At 43.1% G+C, this 26,199-nt stretch overlaps 1 protein-coding gene and 1 long non-coding RNA gene across 5 annotated transcripts in view; one reads left to right on the plus strand and one right to left on the minus strand.

Moving 5' to 3' along the window:
• Positions 1-1,054: 1,054 nt before the first annotated feature.
• FERMT2 (fermitin family member 2) overlaps positions 1,055-26,199 on the minus strand; it is an 86,856-nt gene continuing 61,711 nt past the window's right edge. The window contains exons 4-16 of one of the 4 annotated variants that reach the window (XM_019556618.1): positions 23,566-23,598; positions 22,902-23,127; positions 22,703-22,805; positions 21,286-21,393; positions 17,195-17,329; positions 15,197-15,246; positions 9,173-9,297; positions 7,732-7,838; positions 7,195-7,416; positions 4,388-4,408; positions 3,675-3,799; positions 3,139-3,280; positions 1,055-2,355 (exon numbers count right to left, since the gene is read on the minus strand). In XM_019556618.1, coding sequence (XP_019412163.1) covers positions 2,182-2,355; positions 3,139-3,280; positions 3,675-3,799; positions 4,388-4,408; positions 7,195-7,416; positions 7,732-7,838; positions 9,173-9,297; positions 15,197-15,246; positions 17,195-17,329; positions 21,286-21,393; positions 22,703-22,805; positions 22,902-23,127; positions 23,566-23,598 — 1,571 coding nt within the window. In that variant the 3' untranslated portion in view covers positions 1,055-2,181. The remainder of the gene's footprint in view (positions 2,356-3,138; positions 3,281-3,674; positions 3,800-4,387; positions 4,409-7,194; positions 7,417-7,731; positions 7,839-9,172; positions 9,298-15,196; positions 15,247-17,194; positions 17,330-21,285; positions 21,394-22,702; positions 22,806-22,901; positions 23,128-23,565; positions 23,599-26,199) is intronic. The other 3 variants (XM_019556620.1, XM_019556619.1, XM_019556621.1) reach the window with 3 other exon arrangements.
• Positions 7,845-19,783, plus strand: LOC109324596. The gene is made up of 2 exons (XR_002104965.1): positions 7,845-8,502; positions 19,395-19,783. It is a non-coding gene; the product is annotated as an uncharacterized LOC109324596 (long non-coding RNA).

Below are 26,199 nucleotides of genomic sequence, written 5' to 3' on the forward strand. Positions count from 1 at the left end.
AAGTGCACCTGGGCCGAGAGCGGAGCTTCCCCTCAAACCTGGGGAAGGCAGGGCCTCTCCTGCCTGCTCTGTCCTCCCTCAGACACAGACTTTAATTCTTAGTCCTTTCTTCCAGGAGAGACTGAGCACAGCCACCCTCCAGCGAAAATGCTAATGGAGGGGGCAGGAGGTGCCACTTGCCCCAACTTGGGTGGTGCATTGGGAGAGAGGCAGAAGGTATAGGAAGCACCTGGCATTTGTAAGGAGAGTCCACATGTCTGGCTGAAAATGGATGAGCGGTCAGCAAAGCTGCAGCAGTGCGGCTGGGCTGCACGTACCAGTGCTGTTTCTGGGATGGAAGACTCCCAGGTCCTTAGCTCTTTCCAATTCACCTGTACTCCTGTAGGTCTCTCAATTGCTGGAGTTGCCTGTTGGGCTTGGAGGATCTCCTGCAGCATTTCGGGCATGCAGACACCTCCATCCTGGCAGAGATTCCTGGCTTCTGATCATCCAGGCACTTGGCCACAAGGAAATGCGTGCAATTGGAGGAAGCTGGAAGGAAGAACTGTGGCAGGTCCTCACCAGAAACAATGGCTTGTGCAAGAGCTTTGTACACACGTGTACAGAGCACTTCTCCACCCCTTTACAATAGCGATAGGAACCAGTAGTTCCCTGAATACCTGCTGGTGAGCTGTGAGCCAGCAACACCCTCCTCGCACCTATGAGCATGATACATGGGGATTTCAGTCATTTACGCATCTGCCCTCAAGCGATGATGGGAGGGAAGGGTGTCTGAGAAGACTGAAGCCAAGAAGGCAAGAGCAGCTCTGTCTTCTCTGCACCTTCAGCTGGGAGCTCACCTTCTCTGGTCAGCAGGAGCCCCAGTTTGTTGGACACTGGTAGACCCCTCACCCCCTTGGCACCTTAAATATCCCTTGCCAGCTGCATCTCCTGTCGTGCCAGAGGATGGTGCAGCTCCTGCACCCCCTGGCAGCAACAACGTGTGTAACCCCAGGGCCTGGGCCAGTAAACCCATTTACTGTGCAGAGCACAAGAACCGGAACCAGAAATGGAATATTAAATAAAAGATTTCCTTTTATTTAAAATACAATGCATTTATACGTAGTCTTTCCACCACAGGCTACCGGGACACAAGACTGGTAATTCCTTGGCATGAGGTGGGTCAGGCTGCCTCGGCACTGGTGCTGGTGCACAGGCGGGACCTGCTGACTCTGGGCAGGCCTATTAAAGACACTGTGGCCTGGCTCTAACAAAAGTCAGACTTAACTTAGATAAAAAGGTACTGAACTGCAATTATCTGTTTCTAAACTGCTACCCTTATCTTTTATAAGCCTAATAGCATTAATGCTGATGCACTAGGTCTATGCAGTACTCTAGCTGGCTTGTGACGCTAGTTAAAAAAACTGTACAATTTTATAAAATTTGTGTTTTTACATTAGTTACACAAAACCTATACTTCATAGACCTTTACTTCATATCATAATGAAAAGGTTTGCATATCATAGGCAGACAGTGACTATGCTGGTGAATACTAAAAGTGTCGTAATACAATACGGTGTGAAAATAAAAAAAAGACAATATAAATGATTATCAAAAGGAAAGTTAACAAATAAATCACGCTACAACAGACTAACAGAGGAACATTCTTCAAGGCCACACACATTATCTTCAAAATAGCATCAGGCACCTGCCAGTTCATTTAGTGTGAAATTAAACATCAAATTTCTACTCAAAGGTAGAACAACTTCGAAAACATGTCTAATTTACAGAAAAAGCACAAAAGTAAAAACCACATGCATTAAACATGATAAATAGACTTCATATCGTTTAAGGCCTGGACAGCTTTCTAGTAGATGGCTTAGAGTTCTCTTATGAATCTGGCTAGCTTGCATCAGTTAAATCAGATCCCAACTGGCTCATCACGGCTTGTGCCTAACGGCTATAGGCAGAACGTGCCACAACACAGCTCACATACTGTCTCATTATAGCAGATTAACAGAAGTGCTCATTAGTGCACGTATTAACTGCTCTGGGTAATGCAAAAATTTTCATGATTAAAAAAAATAAAAAAAGATACATTTCAGGCTTACTTTATTAAGCAGCATATTTCAAACAACAGCTTTTAAAGTTAAATATTTAATATGGCCATGGGGGTTTCTCTCTGTAAACAGTACATCAAACTCACACCCAACCGCTGGTAAGTTTGTAGAACATCTCTTCATCTAAACTTTCGTTCTGGTCTTTTGCCCGCGTTGACAAGAAAATATAGCCACCAATGAACTCGTGAACCACCTTGCAATCCACCTCGGTGCAAATGAAGGACACCCGTACATCATCTGCGAACTCAACCGTGACCTGAAGTGCAAGGCATACAGGTTAGGGAAGACGAGCTGGTCTGGAACAAATTGTGCTGGCTTCAGAACTGGGATCTCCCTACACTGGTTTGTTTCTCCTTTAGGGCAGATGCTTCCGGGACTGTCTGAACAAAACCAGGTCTGGAGCTGGATTTTTCCAGGCCCAAACACTTTCAATCTCCTTCATTCCTCAGGATTGAATATGGCTCCTTTGCAGCAAAGATTATTTTCTGAGATACTGACTGGATAGAAATCGGGAGGAGGGCAGGTTTTTCTGCCAAGTTACGACTATTTCCAACCAGTGTATGCTGGCTCTGTAACCAAGTCTCCCATTGGAAGTAGTGAGAAGAGGTGAGTGATAGCCTGAAAGACTTCCTCCCGGGGTTGGGTTCAACTCTGGTCGAAGTCAGAAGCAGCTTCTATAACCCTAATGCAGAAGCAGGCGTTTTACAGTGGAGCTGAATAAGGCCCTTCCTACAACTATTTATGGGACTCTTCCCCCTCCCCTGCAAAACATGAACTGATTAGCATGAGATACAGCCAGCCAAACGATACCATCAACACAACCCTCTAGCTCGGGGATGCAGGAGACCACAGTAAAGCCCAACATGGAGTCCTTATACTGTTTAGCTTAAGAAATGAAGCAGCACGTTTCCATGAAACAAGATGGGGGCCCAGCCAAAGGTTAGCTCTCTCCTAAAGTGACACACAGCAGTCCTAATTCAAGCCAAGCCTTGCAAGGTGTGTGTGGGCCAAGGACGCGTGGGGAACAACATCCTCTTACCATTTTGATCTCCCAGTTTACGTTCCACTGTTTCATGTTGCTGAATCGCCATGTTTTAATTGCATCTCCTGTGCTCGCATCCATTCTTATCAGTCTGTTATAGGCAATCCCAATCAGCTCTTCTTTCTTGCCCCCTTGGAATCTACCATGCGTGGATTTAGAAAGAGAATTTTTAAACACATGCAAAAATGCTTTAAAGTCACTTGCTGACCTGCCTGCTAAAACACACGCTGGAATCAATGCAACATTCACTTTTTTTCCGGCACTGATGTGACTGACTGCTCAAAAGCTACAGCCAAGTTCAGTTAATGTAGGAACAGCTTCAAATCCTTCCACTGACATTAGCAATTTCAGATTTTACATGTGAACATTCAGGGTGTGGACTGAGTTTTGCATGCGCAAACATTTACAGAAACCGGTCCAACAGAACAACATCATTCCCAACTACAAATGCCTCATGGTAGCTAAAAATACAGGAAAGAGCTCAAGTTGTTTATGCATGACGCTTTATCTTACCATATATAGGAACCACTGACCTTGCAATAAAGTGTGTGATGCCAAATTCTGGTAGAGATTGCCAAGCTTGGATAAATCTCATCTTTGCTTCGATTAGACTCATCTGAGCTACGTTCTGATGGGCCTCCAGAATCCTGGCTGTGATCTGAATGCAATTAGACACACTGCCTTTACGCAACGGTGCTACATTTGCGATATCGCAAACAAGCAAAAAAAAGTGTGCATCAAGATACTAGGTCCACTGGCAACAGGATGAATAGGGGATGGTTCAGAGTGTCTTCGGGAGGTTTAACAAGTCACTGATGCTGTTACACAGCTGTTCTACTGTTTCTGAACTGCAAGTCATACCCTTTATATTACTGGACATCAAATGGAGTATTAGAAACACCAGCTGCCATTTTTATCATGGTCAATAAAGGATAAAATGAAGCTGATTTCACCCTTGTACCTCTGGACTTTTTCCTTTTAAATACCAGTCATAGCTGCCATGTCCAACTATTTGGACACACATTCAACATCAGCATGCAAGATGGGAACAGATTCCAGTTTTTAGTATAAAAAAGATTCTAGTTAACCCTTCTGCAGCATAGTTTGCTGGGGATCAGCATGAAAAAGTTAAGGGTTTTCTATGTTCCTCAGTGTGTTTTGTTCTAGTAGAACTCACAGGGCAGTAAGGTCTTAAACTATTTTTATTTAAATCAAACATCTTAATTTTAGGTTTGCTGTCACTTACCAAGTCTCTTATATAGCCTGGCTGAAGATGACAATGCGAAGAAAAGAAAAAGGAGGCAGAAAGAAAAAAAAAGCAATCAGAAATATGGCAACAAAGCAAAGAAAAAGTGTAAATTATCTGCAAACCAAAGTTCAAGCAATAACATGCACATTTCCTGAGGAAGAAAAAAAGCAGCAAAAAGTGAATGCAAGAATGAAAAAGGGAACAAAGAAGCACAGAGCAACCCCTTGCTCTAGATCCATCAAAATAGGATGGTCTCAGACATTTATTTAGTCTTTACAAATGTTTCAGAATTTCAAAGGTGGCCAAACCGGAGAGCCAGAGTGAAAATTTCCATTTTCACCATTCATTTTAAGTCTTTGAGCAGAACTCAAGTGTACTCAGTTTAATAAGGAGTGCAAAGCCATTTTGCTGTTAAAAAAAGCAAGAGCAGCTTCTGTTACTTAGGTATTTTCTTCTCATATCCACATGCTACCTTTTCTCCTGGAACGTAATAAAAAGCACGCAGTGCCGTCCATGATGCTAACATCAAACAAGCAAAGCAAAAATAAAGAAAATGGCAATTTTAATGCAACCTGTTCTTGGAAGAAACCCCTGCTTTAGGGACTGCAGCTGTAACTGAAATCTTCTGTTTAAGCTACACTGAATTTCTCTTAGAAGTAAAACAGCAGAAACTCTGCCCCAAGCAGCTGATGCCACAAGAACAACTCATGTATTGCTCTGGGCCCCAGGACTCTGAGCACTTTGGCTTTGTTTACTGACTTCCCATTTCCTAAACCTGTCCTAACGCAATGTCAAGTTAGAGTGATATGAACAGGCTGGAGGTTGGTTTTTAAATCAAATGTCTGGACTTTTGTATCAACCGCTCCTCCGTCCATGGAACTGATACAATAATTAAGGCAGTCTGCAGGATGTGCACGTCCATATTGACTTATCTATCATTGGTCTAATACCAAGGCTGAAGGCATTAGTGAAAACCTGAAATATCATTTTAATGATGTTGTAAATTTATATTCCAGATAAATTTGCACTTCGTAAGAAATTTTCCCCTGGCAATTACACCACATCAATATAATCCAGTAGTCTGGGGCTCCTCTCTCGCCAGTCTAGGTTCCAAGGATTCCCTTAGGGCCGCACTTCCTCCATGCCGGTCTCCTACATCCCATCATCGTGCAGGATAAACTCTCTCAGTGCAATCTTACATAACCTCCAGCAAGGAGGAAGAAACCAAACAAAACAAAAAGGAGAAAAACTGCTGAGGATCCTTACTACCTTGGTGAACAGGTTGTTTTCCACCACAGCTAATTTTCAAGGGGATCCACCATAAATTGTGGGCTAATTGTGACTTTTTTACAATTTTTAGATGTCCCTACTTATCTCCAGTGCACCTATTAGTTCTTAAATCAACGCATATGCACGCCAAGAAAATATTTTTTCAGATATGTTCTTTTTGCTATGTTTATGTCTACAACACTTTATATACCAGAACTCATTGTATGTGCCATCTTCCCCCATCTGTGTGGCTATATAAAGGCATAGCCAGGAGAATTGCAGGATTCCCTTTCCATAGCTCTTATGTGCCAATAGAAGCTGCAGTTCTCCACTTTTCTGAATGGCAACTTCCTTCCAGAGTTCATATTCAGATGCACTAACTATCTGAGCAGCATACTTCAGTTAAACTTACTCAGAAGCCAGCAATCAATCTTTATTTCTTTTTTTGTACCAAAATACCATATTTCCTTGTAAAACTCACATACTGCATTTTCTCACATAGTACACACCCTTTTTCCCAAAAATCAGCCGCTCCAATTTGGGGTGCAAGTCTTAAGTGGGGAAGATTACCGGTACGTTTCTGCCCAGAACAGACGCACCCAATTTTGATTCCTGCTTCAAAACCAACTGCCCAGCAGCAGTGGTGGCATCTTGGCAGGCAGTGCAGGGAGTCAGCTGATTTAATGGTTCGTTGTTCTTTAGTCCACAGGTGTTAGTTAACAATAGTCTCTCTTTTTTAAACATCCTGGTGTTCCACTAATCAAGCTAACCTTTCTTCAGGCAATCTTGCTTCCTGCTAGCTACTCCTAGTCTGCCTCTTCTCCTCCTTGGTCTCTCACATTCTCGCAGAACTTTTAGCTGTGTCATTGCTCTATAAAGCCATAATTCTGGAAAACAAATCTTTTCCCCCCGCTCTATTCTCAAAAACAAGGTGCGGATTTTATTCTGGGGCATGCTGTATACAAGAAAATACAGTATTTGTTTATTTCCATCATAAACAGTCCGACTCTGCCATGCAGTGAATAGCTACAAGCATTCAAAAAGTAAAAATCCCCATTTTTTAAAATGAATGATTGTATTCAGAGGTACATATTTCTTCCTTTTTTAATTACTGGCACCGTGCAGGTATTGTCATTTTACACCATGATTTAGTGAAAACGTGTTAAAAAATGTGTTTAAACCACCAACCCCCACTGATCAAACTCTTGGTAGATTGCTACTGCTCATCAACTCACAGAAAAAACTCAGTACCTTTTCTTAGATAATGTGGCCTGAACAGTTAAGATTACTGATGTGATAAGCTTCTGTCTCTTAATTTCAATCACAACCACAAATTAGATTTTGAACACAGGATTTTTAGAAACACGGTGGGTAACTGTTGTTAAAATGCATTGCCATCTGCTCCAGTTCGGGTGAATTACCAGCCATGTAGATGTCCCTGAGAATTTTGCCATGTCACTAATTATTTTTTTTAAGGGACCCAGGGCTGGGATGGTCAAAAGCAAGATTTCTGCAAAACAATTAAAATCAAGTACCTGTTTGTTCTTGTACTTTTTAAGGTAGCGAGGTGACACCAGGCATTCGGGATTAATGTCCGTTGTGATCTGCTCTGGCATTAGCTGTGGGTCTGGGTTCAAATGCTGCATCTTCAAAAATGACAGGATATTCTGAACTTCTAGGTTATAGGAGCTGTCCGCCATGGTCTTGCCCTTGGACGCTAGCCTGCAGGCTGCCATCCAGTGTGCATACTGCTTTTCCTGGAATTCAAGGGAAGGTCCGTGTCATCAGCATCGTCTTGCCCACGTGGACAGAGGCTCATTGCATTTTTCGGTGAAAGAATCAGAACAGGCAGAATACAAAAACGTGTATATTGCTTAGGACAAGGGAATGTAAGGAAAAAGGAGGAAGGGCCAATCCCACGAATCATTTCAAGGACTGCTACCGAGCATTTCCATTTGTACGTTTTGTATCTTTGGTTTGCTTTTTTTAATAAAAGGAAAACAGTAAGTGTAGAGGATGAGTGGAAGCAAGCAGAAGGCAAGATACATGGACAGTCCAAGCAAAACGCTTACGTTATCGCAGCGAAGCCAGATTTCATTCATACCCTCCGCAACTGGAATCAGAAGTTTGATATTAAACTTCTGACCAGAGATGTTTACATCAGGGGTAACCTCACAGCCTGTAATACAAAACCAGAGATTAAAGTGCACAAATACACACAGGCTTAAAAAAAAATAGATTTCTAATCTAAGGGTACTGAACGATATCTCAATTATATGATGGTTTTAAGACACCACAGAAGTAAAATATATGCTACATTTTGTTTCCAAAGCCAAGGCAGAATATTAGACAATGACCACAAAACACACTATGGAGGACAGATTGATGGCTTTGGCTGAAAGGCAGAGTTATTTGCCAGCTTGAAATGGGTGTGATGCAATAGAAAATAATGTGAGACTACATTGTTGGACTTTGTCAACTGTCTGAATTAGACCCTAGGCTCTAACATGTTAGGTCCAGCAGTGAATCATTTCCAAACCAACGGAAGGAAAAAGAGGAAGAAAAAACTACCTTGGGTGTTGGGTTGAGTGTCAGTAATCTAAACCAGTCATCCTATGATATTATTTTGACGGGGCATGGTACTTCTGTCTTTAGGGATAAGGTGCTACTTTCCCAAATTCCAGTCTCTTTTAACAATTAATTTTTTTTATAGTCAGCGTTAAGAGTTATGAGGACTCCAATTTCTTGAACCATCCAAGACCACGTGGGCATGGCTTCAACTCAGTCTCCAGAATTCTTTTAAAATGCAGTCAGAAGCAGCTATGTCAAAAGCTCCCAAAAAGGTATTCTAGGCTATTCCAGGCTGCACATCTCTGTAACTGTAGTGTGAGATCATTTGGCAGCCTGTCGGCTATTGTCTCCATGGTAAAAAATGAAGTATGTCCGCACTTTCTGCTGCCTCGTAACTTTCCACGTAGGAATACGTTACTTCTGGATATAAGGGACAGTAGCATTAGGATTTTTTAATGTAACATGAAAGCTTTGGAGACTGCATCTGATTAAAATTTGGAAGCCCACAGAGAGAATAATAGGCTGCATTTAGAGAAGGCACTGATACACAAACCCTATTTGCTGGTCCTAACTTGTTTTTAAAGGCTGACTATATACTTCATTTTTTAAATCGCTTTCATAACAAAAGGTAAAATTACAAAGTGTATATACCATATACTTCTTAACCTATTTTTGCTTTACAGTAAAGTCAGACCTATGGTTCAGATAATTACAGACATTAATAATGACCTTTGAATAGTTTCATGGTAGAAAACTAGGCTTAGTTTTCCAATGTGCATCCGATCCACACAGTACACTTCTTCAGCATGATTTCTCTCTCTCTCTCTCTCCGTGTGCCCCATGTTTTTCTTTTATAAAATTCAACACTATTGATTTCTAAAGAATAAAAACCAACAGTAGCAGACCTGTTTTGGATAAAGTTATCAAAAGAGGTTTCCTTACCTCTTAAGTTCATTTGGTGAGCTGGAGTCCCATTGGATTCTTCTTTGCTTTTATAGCAGGAAATAGAGGTATCTTTGAAGGTGCACCAATATGGTTTATAACCTTTTAGCGTCAGCTTCTTAGGCCTGCCAGACAGGTTGATGGATATACTGCATTAGATCTATAGCTCATTTGAGTAATAGGTTTAGAAAACAAGAGATGCTCGGTAACTCAGGTTCTTAAATGGACCTTCTGTTCTTTGAACATATTCCATATGGACAAACCTGATTCAGGAAACCAGGACTCTCCCCCTGCTCATCTCCCCATGCAAGTGTTGCCGCAGCAAGGTTTAAAAACCCCTTTACGATGCAGGAACACTAGGTCAGTAACAAAGAACTGAATGTTATTTCAACATTTTATATTTTCTTTATCCCACTATGGTGAGACTTGTTAAACTAAACTAAACCTGAAGAAATCATGAACTTAGGATCTCTAATTCGAGTGCTTTCATGGGCACAAGTATCCAGATAGGCCCCATTAATATTTCCAGGCTCTCAAGAGACATACTAATAAATACACCTCCATGAATCATGGAAAAATGTTGTTTTCTACAATAAAGAAAAAAGTCTCCAGTTTCAAAAAATACCCAGTCTTCAGCCAGGGGAGAAGTGCAAGAGTATTTTTCCATAATCTGTCGACATGCCTGGATCCACATTTCCCTTTGTGACCCCTGTTACATTCCTTTAAAGTGCTGGGGGCAGGGCAGGGCAGAACCGTTTGGCTACTAAGCTTAGTCATCTTGCTGGGAGGTTCAAGGTAAATGTCTTGAGCCCCGGTGATGCCAATGGCTCTTTTATGATTTTTTTTTGACTTTCGCACAGCAAAATGGGTCAGAAGAATGTAAGAGTCATGTTCCATCCAAGACCGAGATGTTAAAATGTGTTTCTTGTCATAAAATACTGTTTGCCCCCCCTCCCCCCCGGTTCAAAAACAAGTCTTAATATATACTCTTGCCTTTTTATGAGGTGAAGAGACCTCTTTGCATTTAAGATATTCTATGTAGAATGCCAGATGACAAAAAGAATACACTCTGGTTTCAATCTACATCTGCTGCCTTTGAAGTTGCAGCAGTTTTTGCTGAGACCATTGCCAAAAACTTAGAGAAACTTGGCTTTCTGTTTAGTTTGAGGGCTAAAGAAACACAATTTAGCCCCATTGTCTCAAGCTGTAGCAACATATTTGATCGAAATGCGGCCACTTAAAATGAAGCAGACGTGGCAGTTTCAAGATGAGAAGATGCTAATTAGAGCCAGAACTAGAAAGATGGGGATCCAGGAGTTACCTCTGTGGGTTTGTTTAAAACTGAAATACTGTATTTACTCAAATCTATGATCCTTAGCCTAAGGGCAAAAAGGGGGGCATATAAGCAGTGGAAACAGGGAAAGATCACTGAAGAGGAGTATGCCTCCTTAGCTTGAAGTTGTAGGGGGGCAGTTAGAACGGTCAAAGCTACCATGGAGCTCAGGTTGGCATCCCAAGTTAAGGATAACAAAAAATTGTTTTTCAGATATATAGGGAGTAAAAGGAAGGCCCAGGGCGGTATAGGACCACTACTGAATGGGCAAAAGCAATTGGTGACAGACAGGGGGACAAGGCTGAACTCCTCAATGAGGTCTTTGCCTCAGTCTTCCTAAACGAGGGGCAAGACAAGTCTCACAATGGGTTCGTAGACAGGCAACAGCTGGGTGCCAGACTACCAAGCATTGACCCTGAGACGGTGCAGAGTCACTTGGAAGGCGTGGATGCATTTAAGTCGGCAGGCCCGGATGAGCTCCATCCGAGGGTGCTGAAGGCATTGGCTGATGTCATTGCACAGCCACTGGCAAGAATATTTGAGCACTCGTGGTGCACAGGCCAGGTCCCAGAGGACTGGAAAAGAGCCAGTGTGGTCCCTATTTTCAAGAAGGGGAGGAAGGAGGATCCAGGCAACTATAGGCTAGTCAGTCTCACCTCCATCCTTGGCAAAGTCTTTGAAAAGATCATTAAGGCTCATATATGCGAGAGCCCAGCAGGAAAAATTACGCTGAGGGGAAACCAGCACAGGTCCGCAGCAGGTAGATCATGCCTGACTAATTTAGTTTCTTTTTATGACCAGGTTACAGAACACCTGGACGCAGGAGTAGGGGTAGATAGTGTTTACTTAGACTTCAGGAAGGCCTTCGATACGGTATCTCACCCCATACTGGCGAACAAATTAAGAGGCTGTGACTTGGATGATTACACAGTCCGGTGGGTGGCAAATTGGTTAGAGGGTCGTACCCAGAGAGTGGTGGTGGACAGGTTGGTATCGACCTGGAAGGATGTGGGCAGTGGGGTCCCGCAGGGCTCTGTCCTTTGACCGATACTCTTCAATGTCTTCATCAGTGACCTGAACGAGGGAGTGAAGTGTACTCTGTCCAAGTCTGCGGATGATACAAAACTGTGGGGAGAAGTGGACATACCAGGGGGCAGGGAACAACTACAGGCAGACCTGGACAGGTTGGACAAACGGGCAGAAAACAATAGGATGCGATTTAACAAGGAGAAATGCAAAGTGCTGCACCTAGGGAGGAGAAATGTCCAGCACACCTACTGCCTAGGAAATGACCTGCTTGGCAGCACGGAAGCAGAAAGGGATCTTGGAGTCCTAGTGGACTCCAGGATGAACATGAGTAGCCAGTGTGACGGAAGTCATCAGAAAAGCTAATTGCACTTTATCATGCATCAGCAGATGCATGGCAAACAGAACCAAGGAGGTGATACTTCCCCTCTACTGGGTGCTGGTCAGACTGCAGCTGGAGTACTGCGTCCAGTTTTGGGTGCTATACTTCAAGAGGGATGTGGATAACCTGGAGAAGGTCCAGAGAAGGGCCACTCGTATGGCTAAGGGCTTGCAGGCCAAGCGCGACGTGGAGAGACGAGGGCACCTGGACCTCTTCAGCCTCTGCAAGCGAAGGTTGAGAGGCGACCTTGTGGCTGCTGATAAATTCATCATGGGGGCGCAGAAGGGAACTGGTGAGGCTCTGCTCACCAAGGCGCCCCTGGGGGTCACAAGAAATAATGGCCATAAACTAACAGAGAGCAGATTTAGACTGGACATTAGGAAGAACTTCTTCACAGTTAGAGTAGCCAAGGTCTGGAATGGGCTCCCAAGGGAGGTGGTGCTCTCCCCTACCCCGGGAGTTTCATAGTTTCTAGGGTCGGAAGGGACTTGAGTAGATCATCTAGGTCTGACCCCCCGCCATGGCAGGAAATAAAACTTTCAAGAGGAGGTTGGATAGGCATCTGGCTGGGGTTATCTGAACCCAGCGCTCTTTCCTGCCTATGCAGGGGGTCGGACTCAATGATCTATTGAGGTCCCTTCCGACCCTAACATCTATGAATCTATGACCCCTAATTTACGACAACCCCCCCACAATCATTAGATTTTATACATGGCAAATTTATAAATTTGTTATGATATTCCAGGCACAGAACTTAAGTATTGGAGGGTTGTCTTGAATCTGCACCCTCTTCCCCAACTGCTACAGCAGGAAAAGCAGTAGCAGGGGGTGGGGGGGTGTCAGGTGCACCCCTTATCCTCTGCCTCCCCCCTCATTATTTCCCCCTGCAGCCTTCCTGCCTCCCGCCCCTGGCACCTGCATCCACCCACCCCTAGCACCTCTGCCCCACTCTCCCCAGTCTCTGCTTCTTCCCCATCACCTTCCCCACCCTTACTGTCAGATGCTGCTAGGCCTCCCTTCCCTTCTGGAGCCCACCATGTGGAAGCTCAGCCCTTGCTGGGCCATGCTGCAGTGTTGGTACTGCTGAGTGCCCAGGCAGAGGAAGGACTTCCCATTGCTCCGTGCCCAGGAAAGAACCCAGCCAGAGCCAAGGTTTGGCTAACAGTGAGGGGGAAAAGAAGTGGGGTACTGGGGCTCAGGGCTGAGCCAGATCCACAGCAGCCTCCTGCCCTAGCTCCACTTTGTGCATGAATCTAAGCCAAGGGGCTCTTCCCTCTATGCTGATTGGGGGAAAATCCTCATCTCAGATTCAAGTATATATGGTAGGAGTATTCAGAAAGCTTCAAAATATTCACCTCTCCTTTCCTCCATCACACGGATCTGAGGGAGTCTCATGAAACTACTTCCAAACAATACACCATGATTGCTTCTGATTAGAACTCCAATTAGCAGTTAATAAAATTGACACAATTGAAGAAGCCAGTTAACAAAAGTATACTACACACTAGTAACAATTAAGACTCTTTTAAAAAGGAGAAAACATTCACCTGCATCAGGGATAGGCAACATTTCTGGCTGGAGTGCCGGAAAAACCACAATGTCTACCTTGGAAGGTGCTGGAGTGACAACATGCCAGAGCCCGGAGCAGTTGTTTGCAGCCCCAGCCTGCTTGCAACCCCACAGCCAGCTGCTGGGAGCAGCCTGGGCTCCATGGCTGGCAGCAGCTGCTTAGAGCCTGGGCTGGGGGTAGTGTGCTGAGCAAAATGGCCTTGTGTGCCATGCTTGGCACGTGTGCTGGGGGTTGCTGACCCCTAACCTATGTGAACAGAGATTCCAGCCCTGAAACCACAGTACAGGAATCAAACAGAGACTAGAGAGACCTAGGCCTGTCTATATACATCTGTGCAATGCCTTTAAGAGCACTCTATGTGAGGCCTCACCAGCCAAAAGTAGAATGGAATACTTATCTCCTATGTCTTATATTCTGTAAAACTAGTCAGGGGGGACCAGCAGGCATTGGGGGAGTCCCTGTTCCCCCGAGCACCGCCAGGAGTGACCAGGAATAACGGTCACAAGCTGGCAGAGGGCAGGTTTAGGCTAGACATCAGGAGGCGCTACTTCACGGTCAGGGCGGCTAGGGTCTGGAACCAACTTCCAAGAGAAGTGGTGCAGGCTCCTACCCTGGGGGTTTTTAAGAGGAGGTTAGATGAACACCTTGCTGGGGTCATTTGACCCCAGTACTCTTTCCTGCCATGGCAGGGGGTCGGACTAGATGATCTGCTCAGGTCCCTTCCGACCCTAGAAACTATGAAACTTGATAAATATGTATTGTAAGATGAGAAAGAGATTTCATGGGATGTGCTCTAGCTCCAGAATCAAGCCAGTATATAGAAGAAAGGTTCTTCACAATGCTACTTTTTGCAAATGCTTTTACTTTTGGTGTGGCACCGAACCCATGAAAGCTGGATCTACGTCTATTCCCAGTTTCCAGAACTTTCATCATATTCTAAATGCAGCGTGCATTCAATTGCAAGAGAGAGCTGTGACTGCCAAAATATTACTCAGGTCCAGACATGACTGTTCCCAGTTTCCATGCATCATGATCCAAGTCAGAAAAAAATCCACTCTTCAGTGAAATGGAAGAGCAATGAAATGCAGTTAACTTAAATCTATTCCTGTTAGCAGTTACAAGAGAACAAGCAGGCAGAATCCCACTTGTCTGCTAGTCACCTAGCCTCTCTCAAACCAAGAAAAGCATTTGAGTGAAGTTTCTAGCTAGGTGATAGAGTCACATAGCTAAATTTAGGAGAGCCTGATTAAATGTACTGGCATTAACTTCATTACACAAACATTTAAGCACTAGTCACTAGCTAAGAATAGGCAGGAAGTTCTCTTTCACCAACTCTGAAGTGAGGGTATATACATGCATTTGAGGGCAAAACGTTACAAAATACAAGTTTTCATCTGAAGAACTGAATTAACGTCTTACAATATTAAATAAAGTTGTAGTAGAGTGATTTCAATTAGGTTAGGAGCAGAGAGCCCTGGCAGGTGCTAAGCAAATCGAACATAAACAAAGTTGTAATATCATGAGCACCATGGTATTTTTAGCTACAACAATATACCGTCAAAGTGCTAGATGACATTGCAAGCAAACCAAAGTAGTAGTAGTGTGCAGTAAAATCTCAAGACAGTAAAAAAAGAATATTATGCAGTATTATAATTAATTATTCATTGATATTATTATCACTTTCACCAGTGTTTCTTTCCCATCAGGACTTACTTGAATACTTTAATGTAGTCGGCAAGCTCAGGAATTGAAGTGATGTCACCCTGAAAATAAAAGATCATTCATTTAATTCATCTGCCAGATTTAAAACTCAGTTCTAAGATAGGTGGGTCCACAAGGAGAAGACTTTAGAAGCACTGATTCCGTTTACTGGACAATGCCTTACAATTACTGAAAAGCAATTTCTTTGGTTATGAAGGAAAAAAATGCTTGACAAAACTGCACTGTCAAATGCCCAGGGCTCACTGATTGCAGCCTGTATTTTCTTAGAATACAGTTTATTTCAGAGAAGGAGTTCAAAAAAATATATATCCACTATAAACAGCAGGATCCTGACTATTAAATATACTAAATGTTAAGAGTCATTTCTGTACAGACTTTCTGGATTTCTTGAGATGCACAGGTGAAACAGTACTGTGGTGGCCTTTGCTGTTTATTATGGACAAACTATTTTATAACTGCCCAGTATGCACATTCATTTACTAAGATATGGATTGTATTGAGACAGTTACTGAAATGGGCAACCTGATTCAATGCAACCATTTTGTAATTTCTAACCTGGCACCAATGTTTCAGACAAATCCAAAGCAGTCCCTACCCTGCCCCCCTTTTTTATATATCTACATATACATATTACACACACACACATATATATTCATATACAGAAAGCTACTATTTATGTAACACTTAGAAAATATTTTTCCTACTTCTAAAATTCATATTAATAACAATACCCTAGTTAAAGAGGTATGCTGATCTCAAAATTCACTGTTACCAATTTAAAAGCATATTTAATAAAACTTAACACAGAAAGGTTTTAGGGTATTTTATGCTTAGAATATAGACAGCTCGTTTCAGAGCTAGTATACGCATATGAAATTTGCCTAACCCAAGTTGCTCTTCTGAACGAAGATGGATATAACCGGGTCTGAATCCGGCACTTCTTTCACTGTTTTACTCTATAGAAGAGACACAAGCACTTCAATGCTTCTGGGCTTTGGAAGCTTTAACGTATGAAACCTGCAGGTGTTTTTAAAGCACATGATACGTATGTAGGAAAAAAAAATGGTTAAATGCATTTCAGGTTAAGGACAAGATGCGATATAATGCCAATTATACTGTCACAATTATCTGTTAAGAAGTTACTTTTGAGAATGAGTTGTGAATATCAATCTAAACCTTTGTCCATAAAAGAAGGAATCATGAAAGAAAAGCTAAATATGAAGAACTGAGTATTTTAACAGCAAGTAGACGAAAGATAATTTAAGTTAACTGGAGTTTTCCTGGACTCTGTAGGTATTTTAAGAAATATATTTTGCCAGTAACATGGCTCAGTTGATACAGGAGGCCTTCTACTGAGATCTGTTTTCATCCAATTTTCAACTTGGGTTAACTAAGGCTTAAAGAGGACAGTGTCACTTCCTTGAAGCCACACAGACAGACTGCAGTTCTTAATGGATTAGTGTCCAATAATATACAAGGCTCAGAGTTTGTTGCTACATCTAAAATAAATTACGGTAATAATTTATTGTTATTTCTGCAGAGGAGTAAAGAGTCAGGAAAGAAAGAGTTTAACTGTGAGCAGATCAACAAAGTCCTACTTATTCAACTTGCTGGGTTGATCAACGAGTGTTATGTTGCATTATCTAAGGGTTAGGACATAATGCCAAATACCACTTTATAAACTGCTAACATTTCTCATGTTACTGTGCAATATTATGTTCAGTTCTAGTTCATCCCCTCCCTCAAAAAGCAAATAACATGAATAGAAAGGATTCAGAAAAAAAAAGGCAACAAACATTCTTAGATACATGGAAAGACTTTGACACAAGGGAAATGAAAAAATTAGGCTTTTTTAACAGAGAGAGGAGAAGCATAAGTTAGGACCACAGGAGAGATGTTGCTTCACCAGCAAACCTAGAGTAGCTGGACACACCAGCTTGCCCATTATCGTTAGCATTTAGCCAGCTTTAAGCAGCCATCAACACTTACCAGAATAGTGGATGTTTTACCACCTTCCAAAGTAATTTCCAAGTCAGAAAGGGCAGCGTCTACTTCATCCACTTCTTTGTCACTGTTGTTCAAGTGATTTTCTGAAGACATGATTGACAGCTTGTTGATGTGATACTGAAAGAGAAGTTACAAAGCTTGAATTGCCTTTAAAAATACAGAATTTAAAAACAATAGAAAAGAACGCCACTTCTATGACCCAACAGGAATTGCATATTCACAGTCATTGCACTTAAACACTTTTATGCTCAAAGCAAACAAAACCCATGGTATTATAGCATGTATGGGAAAATCATACTTGTGAATGACCACAGCAACAGCAGTCAGAGAAACGCCTGGTGATCCATTCACTTGGGTGTTGTGCCATTCCAAATGTTAGTGACCACAAGATAACGTGTGTTAGTGCCCTGTACCCTGACTGATCACATAAAGGTCTAGCAGCTGTACTGAACAGTCCTCCGCTTCAACTGATACCAGTAACAACTTCCATCTCCAGCTGTACAGTAAATTTTACGTGTGGAGATCTCAAGCATAGTGATACAAGAGGGGATTTCAGAATTATTTACCATGAGCCTAGCTAAGGTAATGGAAGTCAATTGGGGGTTTGATCGTCAACTTCAAAGGCAACAGAATAAGCTCGAAGCTGAGCACTTCTGAACACCCCAATGTAAGGTTACACAATGCTGCACCATGTAGAGACACCCAAGCCAGATGAGCACCAGAAACAATTTACCCATGCCAGCACAGTGCTTCTCTGGGGCTAATTAGCTCTGCTTCTTATCAGTGTAAATTAGCCCAGTGGACTGCTGCACAAATATGACTATGCTGCTTCTAGTGAAGTAGCTCATCTCTTCACAGCATTGCACTGGACAGGGCAGACACACCCCAAGTTTCTTGTCCAAGAAGACACACACAGTGACTATATAATGTGACTGAAGCCAGAATAGAAACCAGATTTGAGTCCTATTCCAGTGCCTTAGTCATAAACCCATCCTTTCCTACTGAGTTTATAACAGATGCAGGATTTATATTGGGTCCGATTGTCCCAGACTCTGACTTGCATTAAAACAAGTGCAGGACAGCTATTTACACACACAGTTTGAATGGCAATTAACTCAAATTACCCCATTTCTCCCCATTGTCCTGGAGAGGGTGTTTTTGGTACTTCACAGACACTTGAAGCAGGACAATGGGCTTGTGGTTCTGTAGGTTCCCAGAATAGAAGGCTTTGTCCACTGAGAAATGCAATGTCTGTTTTTAGCCTACCAAATTAATGACATACTTAGCTTTACAATGTTCGGTGAACAAAGAACTGCTGAGGACCTCATGCTTGTTAGGGGCATAAGATAGCGTGAAACTGTCTTTATGTGACCATATAAAACTTATCTTCCTATAAGGAAGGAACCCTTCAACAGTGTTGGTGAAACCAATTCAGCTGATTCTTATCCCTTCCAGCTCAGCATGTGACCAAACATCTCAGAAACCACTTCTTTCAGAGTTGCTCGTGCCGCTTTGTCTTATGATTTCTGGGAGGTCTTCCCCAGAGACACTGTAGGATACACTCTGTAATAGGGATGGATGACCTGGCTGCCTCTCTGAATTAGCCTATAACACAGGTGGCCAACATGCCACAAGTGGCATCTCTGTGTCCATGATATGACAGATTGGGGAGGGGGCATGCAACACAGTGGCAAAGCAGAAAACCAAGCAGCAAATCAGGCAGGAAGCAGAAAGCAAAGTGGAAGACCAGGCAGCAGAAGGGGATCTGAGCGGCTCTTGGGGAGGGCGTGGGGCTTAACTTATGGCACTTGTGCCAAACAGGCTACCCCACTGGTCTAAGGTACAAATCTAACCTGCCTTCCACCTGATTTGAGACTAACAAGGCTAACTAACTAACCCTCAGCACATCTCAGCTCCTGTAAACTCTCAATATCATTGGGTTTTGCAGGAAGGAGACATAACAGAATACCCCAAACTATTAACTTAAATCACATATTTGAGAGAGAAATGTTGTTCTAGCCGCACTGTTTAATACATGCCAGAAAAATGCAACAGAAGATTATACAGGGTTCAAAACAGGAATAGCTGGTCTTGCCATTTCAAAATAGTTATTTGCAATTGCTGTTATCCAGCCTTTCCTCCTTGTATTGCTAACAATAAAAGTAGTGTTGTGTATGTTTAGAAGAGTATCCATGTTCCCTAAAGATGAAACCATGGAAAGTGTGCAGATTCTGCAACAATCTAGATCACCAAAAACAAGCCTACAAAGCAGCTGATGAATCAAGTCCCACCTACACTACAGGCCCCGTTTCCACCTATGAACCAGCATGGCTGTGCTCCTCTGGGCTAACCCAGATCACAGGACAACGTGCAGAAGAACAGGGGACAGAGCTTTCTGACCTGAGATCTGCTATGGCACATACTTCTGAAGGAGAACAGATGAGCCCACAATCTGACCGCCTTAACAAAAAACTACAAACCCTGTCTACTGAAGCTTTTCTACCATAGCCTGAATGGCATTTCTAGCATCAACTACTCTCTCTTTTGCTGAACTGAAAACAAACAAACAAACAAACAAAAACTTGCTGGAAACAAATTTCAACTTTCATTTCCTTTGTGCCGCCATAAACATGCCCATTGTTGCACCACAAACAGGCCCTGCAATGACAGTGGTATGAATTCGTGCCACTACTTAGCGGCAGACACCTGCTTACTTTATGGTGGGAGAGCATGGGGAGACTGATCCTCCACACCCCAGGAATTCCTGGGCAAGATTGGGTCCCTCAAGCCCAAGGAACACCTGCCTAGCTTTCCCGCCTACCAGATGCACCCCCCACATTTCTGGGCTGCATCTCAGTGGAGTTTTCCCACTTACCAAAGCACAACCCAGAGACCCTGGAGATACTCTTGATAAGCAGGGAAACCTTGGGCTTGAGGGGCCTGGTCCTGTGTGGGCATTCCCAAGGTGTGCAGGACCAGGCTGGTCAAGCCTGGGCAGAACATGTTGCCTGCTGCTCTGCAGCATCCCCAGGAGGTACAAGAGGTGATGTGTGTTTCCCCAGTGAAGCAGATCAGCTGTGCTGAGACACATCCAGCACAGCACAGCTGACACGCTTCATTTTACAACCTCTATTTCTACTTGCACCGAGCCTATCACCTGAGAAAGAAAAAGAGCCAGAGATTCCAGTAAGTCCACTAGTAATCTTGCTACTGTCAACCCCACACCACCAATATAAAACCCTACCATAATTATGAACCTTGTAATGGAGAACTGCTGATAGTCATAAGGTACACTTGAAACCAGAAAACTTTTGATTAAGCGTTAGCATCAACACAGCAGACATCATTTTTATTTCTTTATTTGAGAAGCATTCTATCCATTTGATGCAATTAATTTTAGAGTGGAAGTCACACACAGTCCACCTTGGGTTACTTTTTAAGGAAAAATAGTCTAGATGGAACCTTGGCAGTCTTACTTTCTTTATCCTTCCTAGGAAAATGACCAGCTCTAGCTGGAGTCTATACAGTGCTGGTTTGGCAGGAGATACTTCTGCAGCCTCCTAGCAGCAGCGGGAGGACTGCCAGACAAACTTGAGACCACACTTAGAAATGGTATGCGATCCATCTTAAAGTCAATAGCAGAAGCATTTTCAGGTGTATTTTGAATGCAGAATATACACATCATATTGCACACAGATAAAGAAATACTTCTGGAAAGACCATAGTTTGCCACCAGCTGTCCAGGGGCAAAGTGCCAGAAACATGCAGTTCAGTAACCTAATGTACTTATTTGTATTATTTAAAGGAAAAAATAAAAGTCAAGATAGATATAAATGTCTTCAGAGAAAACAATCCAAATTCCTTTTCATGAGAAGAAATAAGCAGCAAATATTTAAATTACCTAAAAGTTTAAGTAAACACTAGAGAATAGGAAACAAGCCAAGTTATACTAGAACAAATCGTTCTAGCTCCCCAGCAGAGAGGACACTAGTTACAGTCCATTTAATTTCTATCTTTCTAGAAAAAGCAATGGATTTCATTCAATTGAAGTCAGCTTGCAGTCTCTCTCTTACCTGCAAGGCTGCGAACATCATCATTTCTTCTTCCGTACATTCGATTTCTTCTAAAAGAATAGCCCATTTAGATTGCTCATAAAGCTGGTTGATTCTGATTGCATCATACTACAATATAATACAAATAAACACAACACATTTATAAAACCCCCTTCAAAGGCAAGGCCCATGGCCCTGTATACATCAAGTACACATAATTTCAAAAGAGCATAAATGAGAAATTACTCATATTTTACAACCACAAATTTAAAAGGCTTTGTCACTGAAATGACCAGGATTTCTTTACAGCAGCTCTGGCAACAATTATAGTCTGCTTGTTTAACAGAAGGCTCATATGTAAAGGGATGCACTATATCGGGGTAGACAATGTTTTTTGGCTGGAGTGCTAAAAAACCACACAATGCCGACCTTGGAAGGTGCCAGAGTGCCGGCATGCCAAAAAAGACAAAATGAGGACAGGGGGCACATAGCAGGATGCCCTGCTTGTGCCCTTTGTGCCCCACCCAAAGCCCCTCCCCCGAGCCCAGGCTCTGTGGCTGTCAGCAGCTACCCCAGCTCTGGGTAGCTGCTGGAGCCCAGGCTGCTCCCAGCAGGGCCTGCAGTGTCCCAGCTAACTGCTGGCAGCAGCCCGGGGTCCTTGCTGGCAGCAGCTCCCCAGAGCCAGAGCCAGGGCCAGGGCCAGCTGCAGCTGGGAGGCTCCAAACAGCTCTGCCAGGCTCCAGAGCCCCAGCATCAGCTCTGTACCGGCACACGTGTGCGCACCTCAGAGTGGGCAGTGGGGGAGAGGCCTGAGGAAGTGCAACCCCGGTCTCTCCCCAGCTCCTGGCACAGAGCTGGTGACTGGGCTCTGGAGCCTTGCACAGCTGTTTGGACCCAGCACGGGCCTGCAGCTGGCAGGCTGCAAACAGATGTGCCGGGCTCCACAGCTCTGGCATCAGCTCCATGCTGGCAGACACTGCGTGTGCACCTCAGGGCAGACAGTAGGGCAGCGCAGCCCACCCCAAGGTGTGTGCACGGTGACCGTAGAGCTGATGCTGGAGCTGTGGAGCTCGGCGCAGCTGTTTGCAGCCTCCCAGCTGCAGCCGGCCATGGCTCTGGGTAGCTGCTGCCAGCTGGGAGCCCGGGCTGCTGCCAGCAGGCAGCTGGGATGCTGCAAGCGCTGTTGGGAGCAACCCAGGCTCTGTCGCTGGCAGCAACTATCTATAGCCGGGGCTGGCTGTGGCATGCCGAACAAAATGGCCTCGTGTGCCATGCTTGGCACGCATGCTGGGGGTTGCTGACCCCTGCACTATACTATTCATTTGACATGTACAGCATTACTTCTTCAAAGCCTGGATACTTGAGTATTTCTCTCTACAAATGCAGGCACTCGTTTTTAAAGTTTGGCCTTATGTGCATGTTAAAAATACCTCTGTACCTTTGGATTCAAGTCAAAAAAGCTGTAATATTTGAACCGAAGCAGTAAAGCCTCGTTTTCTTTCACTTCTTGCTCCATGAGAGATCTTGATGAGTCCAGCCACCTGGAAGTCATCAATGAAAACATATAGGTTCTGGCTGAATCTTTGTAATGGGATTAAAAATGCCATTTAAGCGTTTATTATACGACTTGAACTCACCCTTGGTTGATCTTAGCTTTATCAAGAAGCGCTTGTGGCTTGTACATTTTTGCTAAGATTTCTGGGGAAGTGATTGGCTGGCTAACAGCAAGTATGCCAGGATTTCCTTCTGATAAAGCACTATCTCCAAACCAAGCTGAAGTTGGAGACAGAGGACTTCCATCGTGAGAATCATACGTTGGCGTCATAGTTTTACTATAAAGTCCAGGGCTTGAATATATGTTTCCTAGCAGTAAGAGGAATGAAGAAGTGAAGTTAGTTTACACCCTAATTCTGCATGCTTAAAAGAAAGCCAATATAGTAAGTAGAATTAAAAAAAGACAGTCATGCGATTTTTTTTCTAAATAGGACATTGTAATGCTTATTTTTCTGTGAAAAGCTGATTTGACTTATCTATCCTTGAAAAACAAGACAAATGGAAAATTCATGGAAGATTAAGCCATGCGAAAGTCTTCAAACACCCATGCTTTTGGGTGTGGAATATACCTTCCTGTGTTTCTTCAGGTTGGACACTTGCTTTCTACTGGAGACAACACTGTAAGAACTAATCTGATGCTTCAGAACTCTAAAAGTCCAAGTTCAGAAGAACAGGAAAACCAGGTAAGGAGACACCAAGAAAATCACAGAAGACAGGGCACAAAAGTCCTAAAGAGATGGCGCTCACCTTTCACAGGGCCGATGTAAAGAACATCAGTGCCTACAGAGAAGTGAGAAGGTAAGAGAAAGACAATGAGAAAAGTCAGAAATAGAAAGGACAGAAGGTGAAAAAACATGCAGAAATGCAATAACTTGGAAAGCTTAATCATGTCATATTCCCATTTGAGATGAAAGTTAGGCTGTTTAAACCATGTTCTAACGGAGGCGATTTTGACTGCCTCCTCCGTGTAACATCAGACAGTAAAAGCAGATTTTTCTGCCTATTTACCGAACATTAAGAAATGTACCATTTTTTCCCCCAGCATGGTGTCTTGTTGCTCAGTCTTCAGACCAGCCCTTAAATTAGCCTGTAATTATTCCACTGAGTCTGGTAAACATCTCAAACTCACAGGTTCTACTTGAGCAAAGTTTTCAATATTCCTTTCAAATGCTTTTTCTGGGCGTGTTGTATGGGTTGTTCTGCACAGTTCATCTTTGTGGAACAAATGATGAAGGCCTATTAAAGCTCTGTCTTTGCTAGCTCTCCCCAGCAGTTGGAACTCTTCCCATTGTGTGAATTTTACTGCACATTGGAACAAAGGTGAAATTTTTTGTCTTAAAAAACAAAACAAAACTGAGAAATTGTGAATTTGGTTCACAAAGTACTTCTTTTCATAAAATGGCTTCAATTGCACGCCAAACCTTTGGCACGTCTGAACTCCTTCTTGGAACTACAAACAGCTTTTATTTAACTGTGGAGATAATAACGAGTCAAAGTTTCTCAATGCCAAATGCAAGCTGCCTTGCTTCCTTACTGCACTTAATGTTGACGAGAGTCTGGCTACCCAGAAGCCAGGCAGTTCCTATTTAGTAATTTCCAAGGTACCTGAGTGTGTTCAGATCATTTCAGCTGTTGCTGAAAAGGAAGAAATATGCAGTTTTCCACTGTTCTTGGCCTCTACATTGACTGCCTCTTTAAAAAGTGAGTGGGGAAAAAAAACTTTACAAAATACGCAAGTCATAGTCAATGCATATTAAGTGGGGTTATTTGATTATTTCCGTTGTACAAGACAATCAATACTGAAAAAAAGCATATTACTTTAAAACACGTAGGGCATTTTTACATATACAAGTGCCCCAGCGCTGGGTGCTTTGAAAAGCACCTGGAGCTGCATTGCTTACAGTTGTATAAGCAGGGAAACGTGCGTCAGTGCGCAGAAAACGGCAGCGTTTTAGTTCAGAAGTGCACCACCGCCATTTTCTCCAGGCTGATGCGCATTCAGCTTCTTATACAACGGCAAGCGATGCAGCGCAGCGCACATCAGCTCGTGTATGGGACAGATTCGATTAATCAAGTCTGCTCCAACGTACCAGAACTCCGGCACGTCCCAGCACAAAAATGTATATGCATAAATGCCTGTGGTGTCTGGTAGGTTTAAGTTCAGCTTTAAACCTGCTATGTAGCAACCTGGCTTTCCAGCTCCGTTCCAATGAGAAGTGAGAGGTGCTGAGGAAGCACTGTTTCTATTTCAGCTCTTGCATTTAAGATTCACAAAACTTTCAGAAGCACATGGAAGGGGCGCTCTCACTGCATGTTCCAGCATCCTGATATCTGATAAAAATAACTTCTCTTTACTGCCATTCTGGGGAATTAAGAGTGCCAGTAAGTTGGTTTCCTGGCCTTCACCAAAGCACATAGGCCAAGTGATATCACCACTTTGGAATATGATTTATGCTGCAGTTACACTTAATGCCACACAGTGGGTTCATTTGAGAAAATCTCTCTCCAATTTAAAGAGTGACAAAATAGTAGTGTCTGACAGCACAAGTTAGGTGGCCCCAAGATTGCTTTTTTTAAAGCATTATTACTCATCAAAGAACAACTGTCAGGGTACAGAAGTTACTATCTGAGTTGTGTTAAGGAAAGGAGTTTTCTGTTGTAAGGTGGGACAGGAGGAAAAAAAGAGAAGTTGGGAAATGCAGGGAAAGTTATAAGAGAGATTAGCTGACTGTGAGAACAGTGTTCATTTGGATGGACCATTAGTTCATGATTAATACAAGCTGCTTTCCTCAGTCCCAAAGCAGTTGGTCCAGAATTCATAAAATAGCCATTTCATTCGCTCCAAACACAACTGTCATTATTTCAGTATTTCTTGAATTCATCAGTATAAAGGTCCATCTTTGGAGGACAATTATTTCTGTTAAGCTATCTACCTGGCTTTTACATCAAGTTCAAATGCTGTAAAATAAAGCTCATCTGCTTACAAAGATCAAGCTGATTTGAAACACGAGAGGACGGAAGTGCAGCTGTTTCCTGAGACAGCTGTACATCAGCTGAAACAGCTGGGAAGGGGACTGCCACCATTCATCCACTGAAGTACTAGCCCTAATGATCAGTGTAAAATCCAGATATTCAGCGGAGGCCCACCACTGTGCCCCTACCCTGAATAGCTACATTGCATATGGAAATCAATTTGCCAATGAGTCTGACACTACATTAACACAAATAAAACCATATGCTTGGGGTTTTTTTCTCTTGGCTAACAAACAGGTTTTTAACATGTTTGTGTTTCTACAGTGACAGAACTCAATCATTTCTTGAATGAGTGAGCCCCGGATTGTAAATGTCTACCTACTTATGGCTTAACACTGGCTCCATGGT

This window comes from Crocodylus porosus, unplaced genomic scaffold (genome assembly GCF_001723895.1).
Source record: "Crocodylus porosus isolate Cpor-Errol unplaced genomic scaffold, CroPor_comp1, whole genome shotgun sequence".
NCBI lineage: Eukaryota > Metazoa > Chordata > Crocodylia > Crocodylidae > Crocodylus > Crocodylus porosus.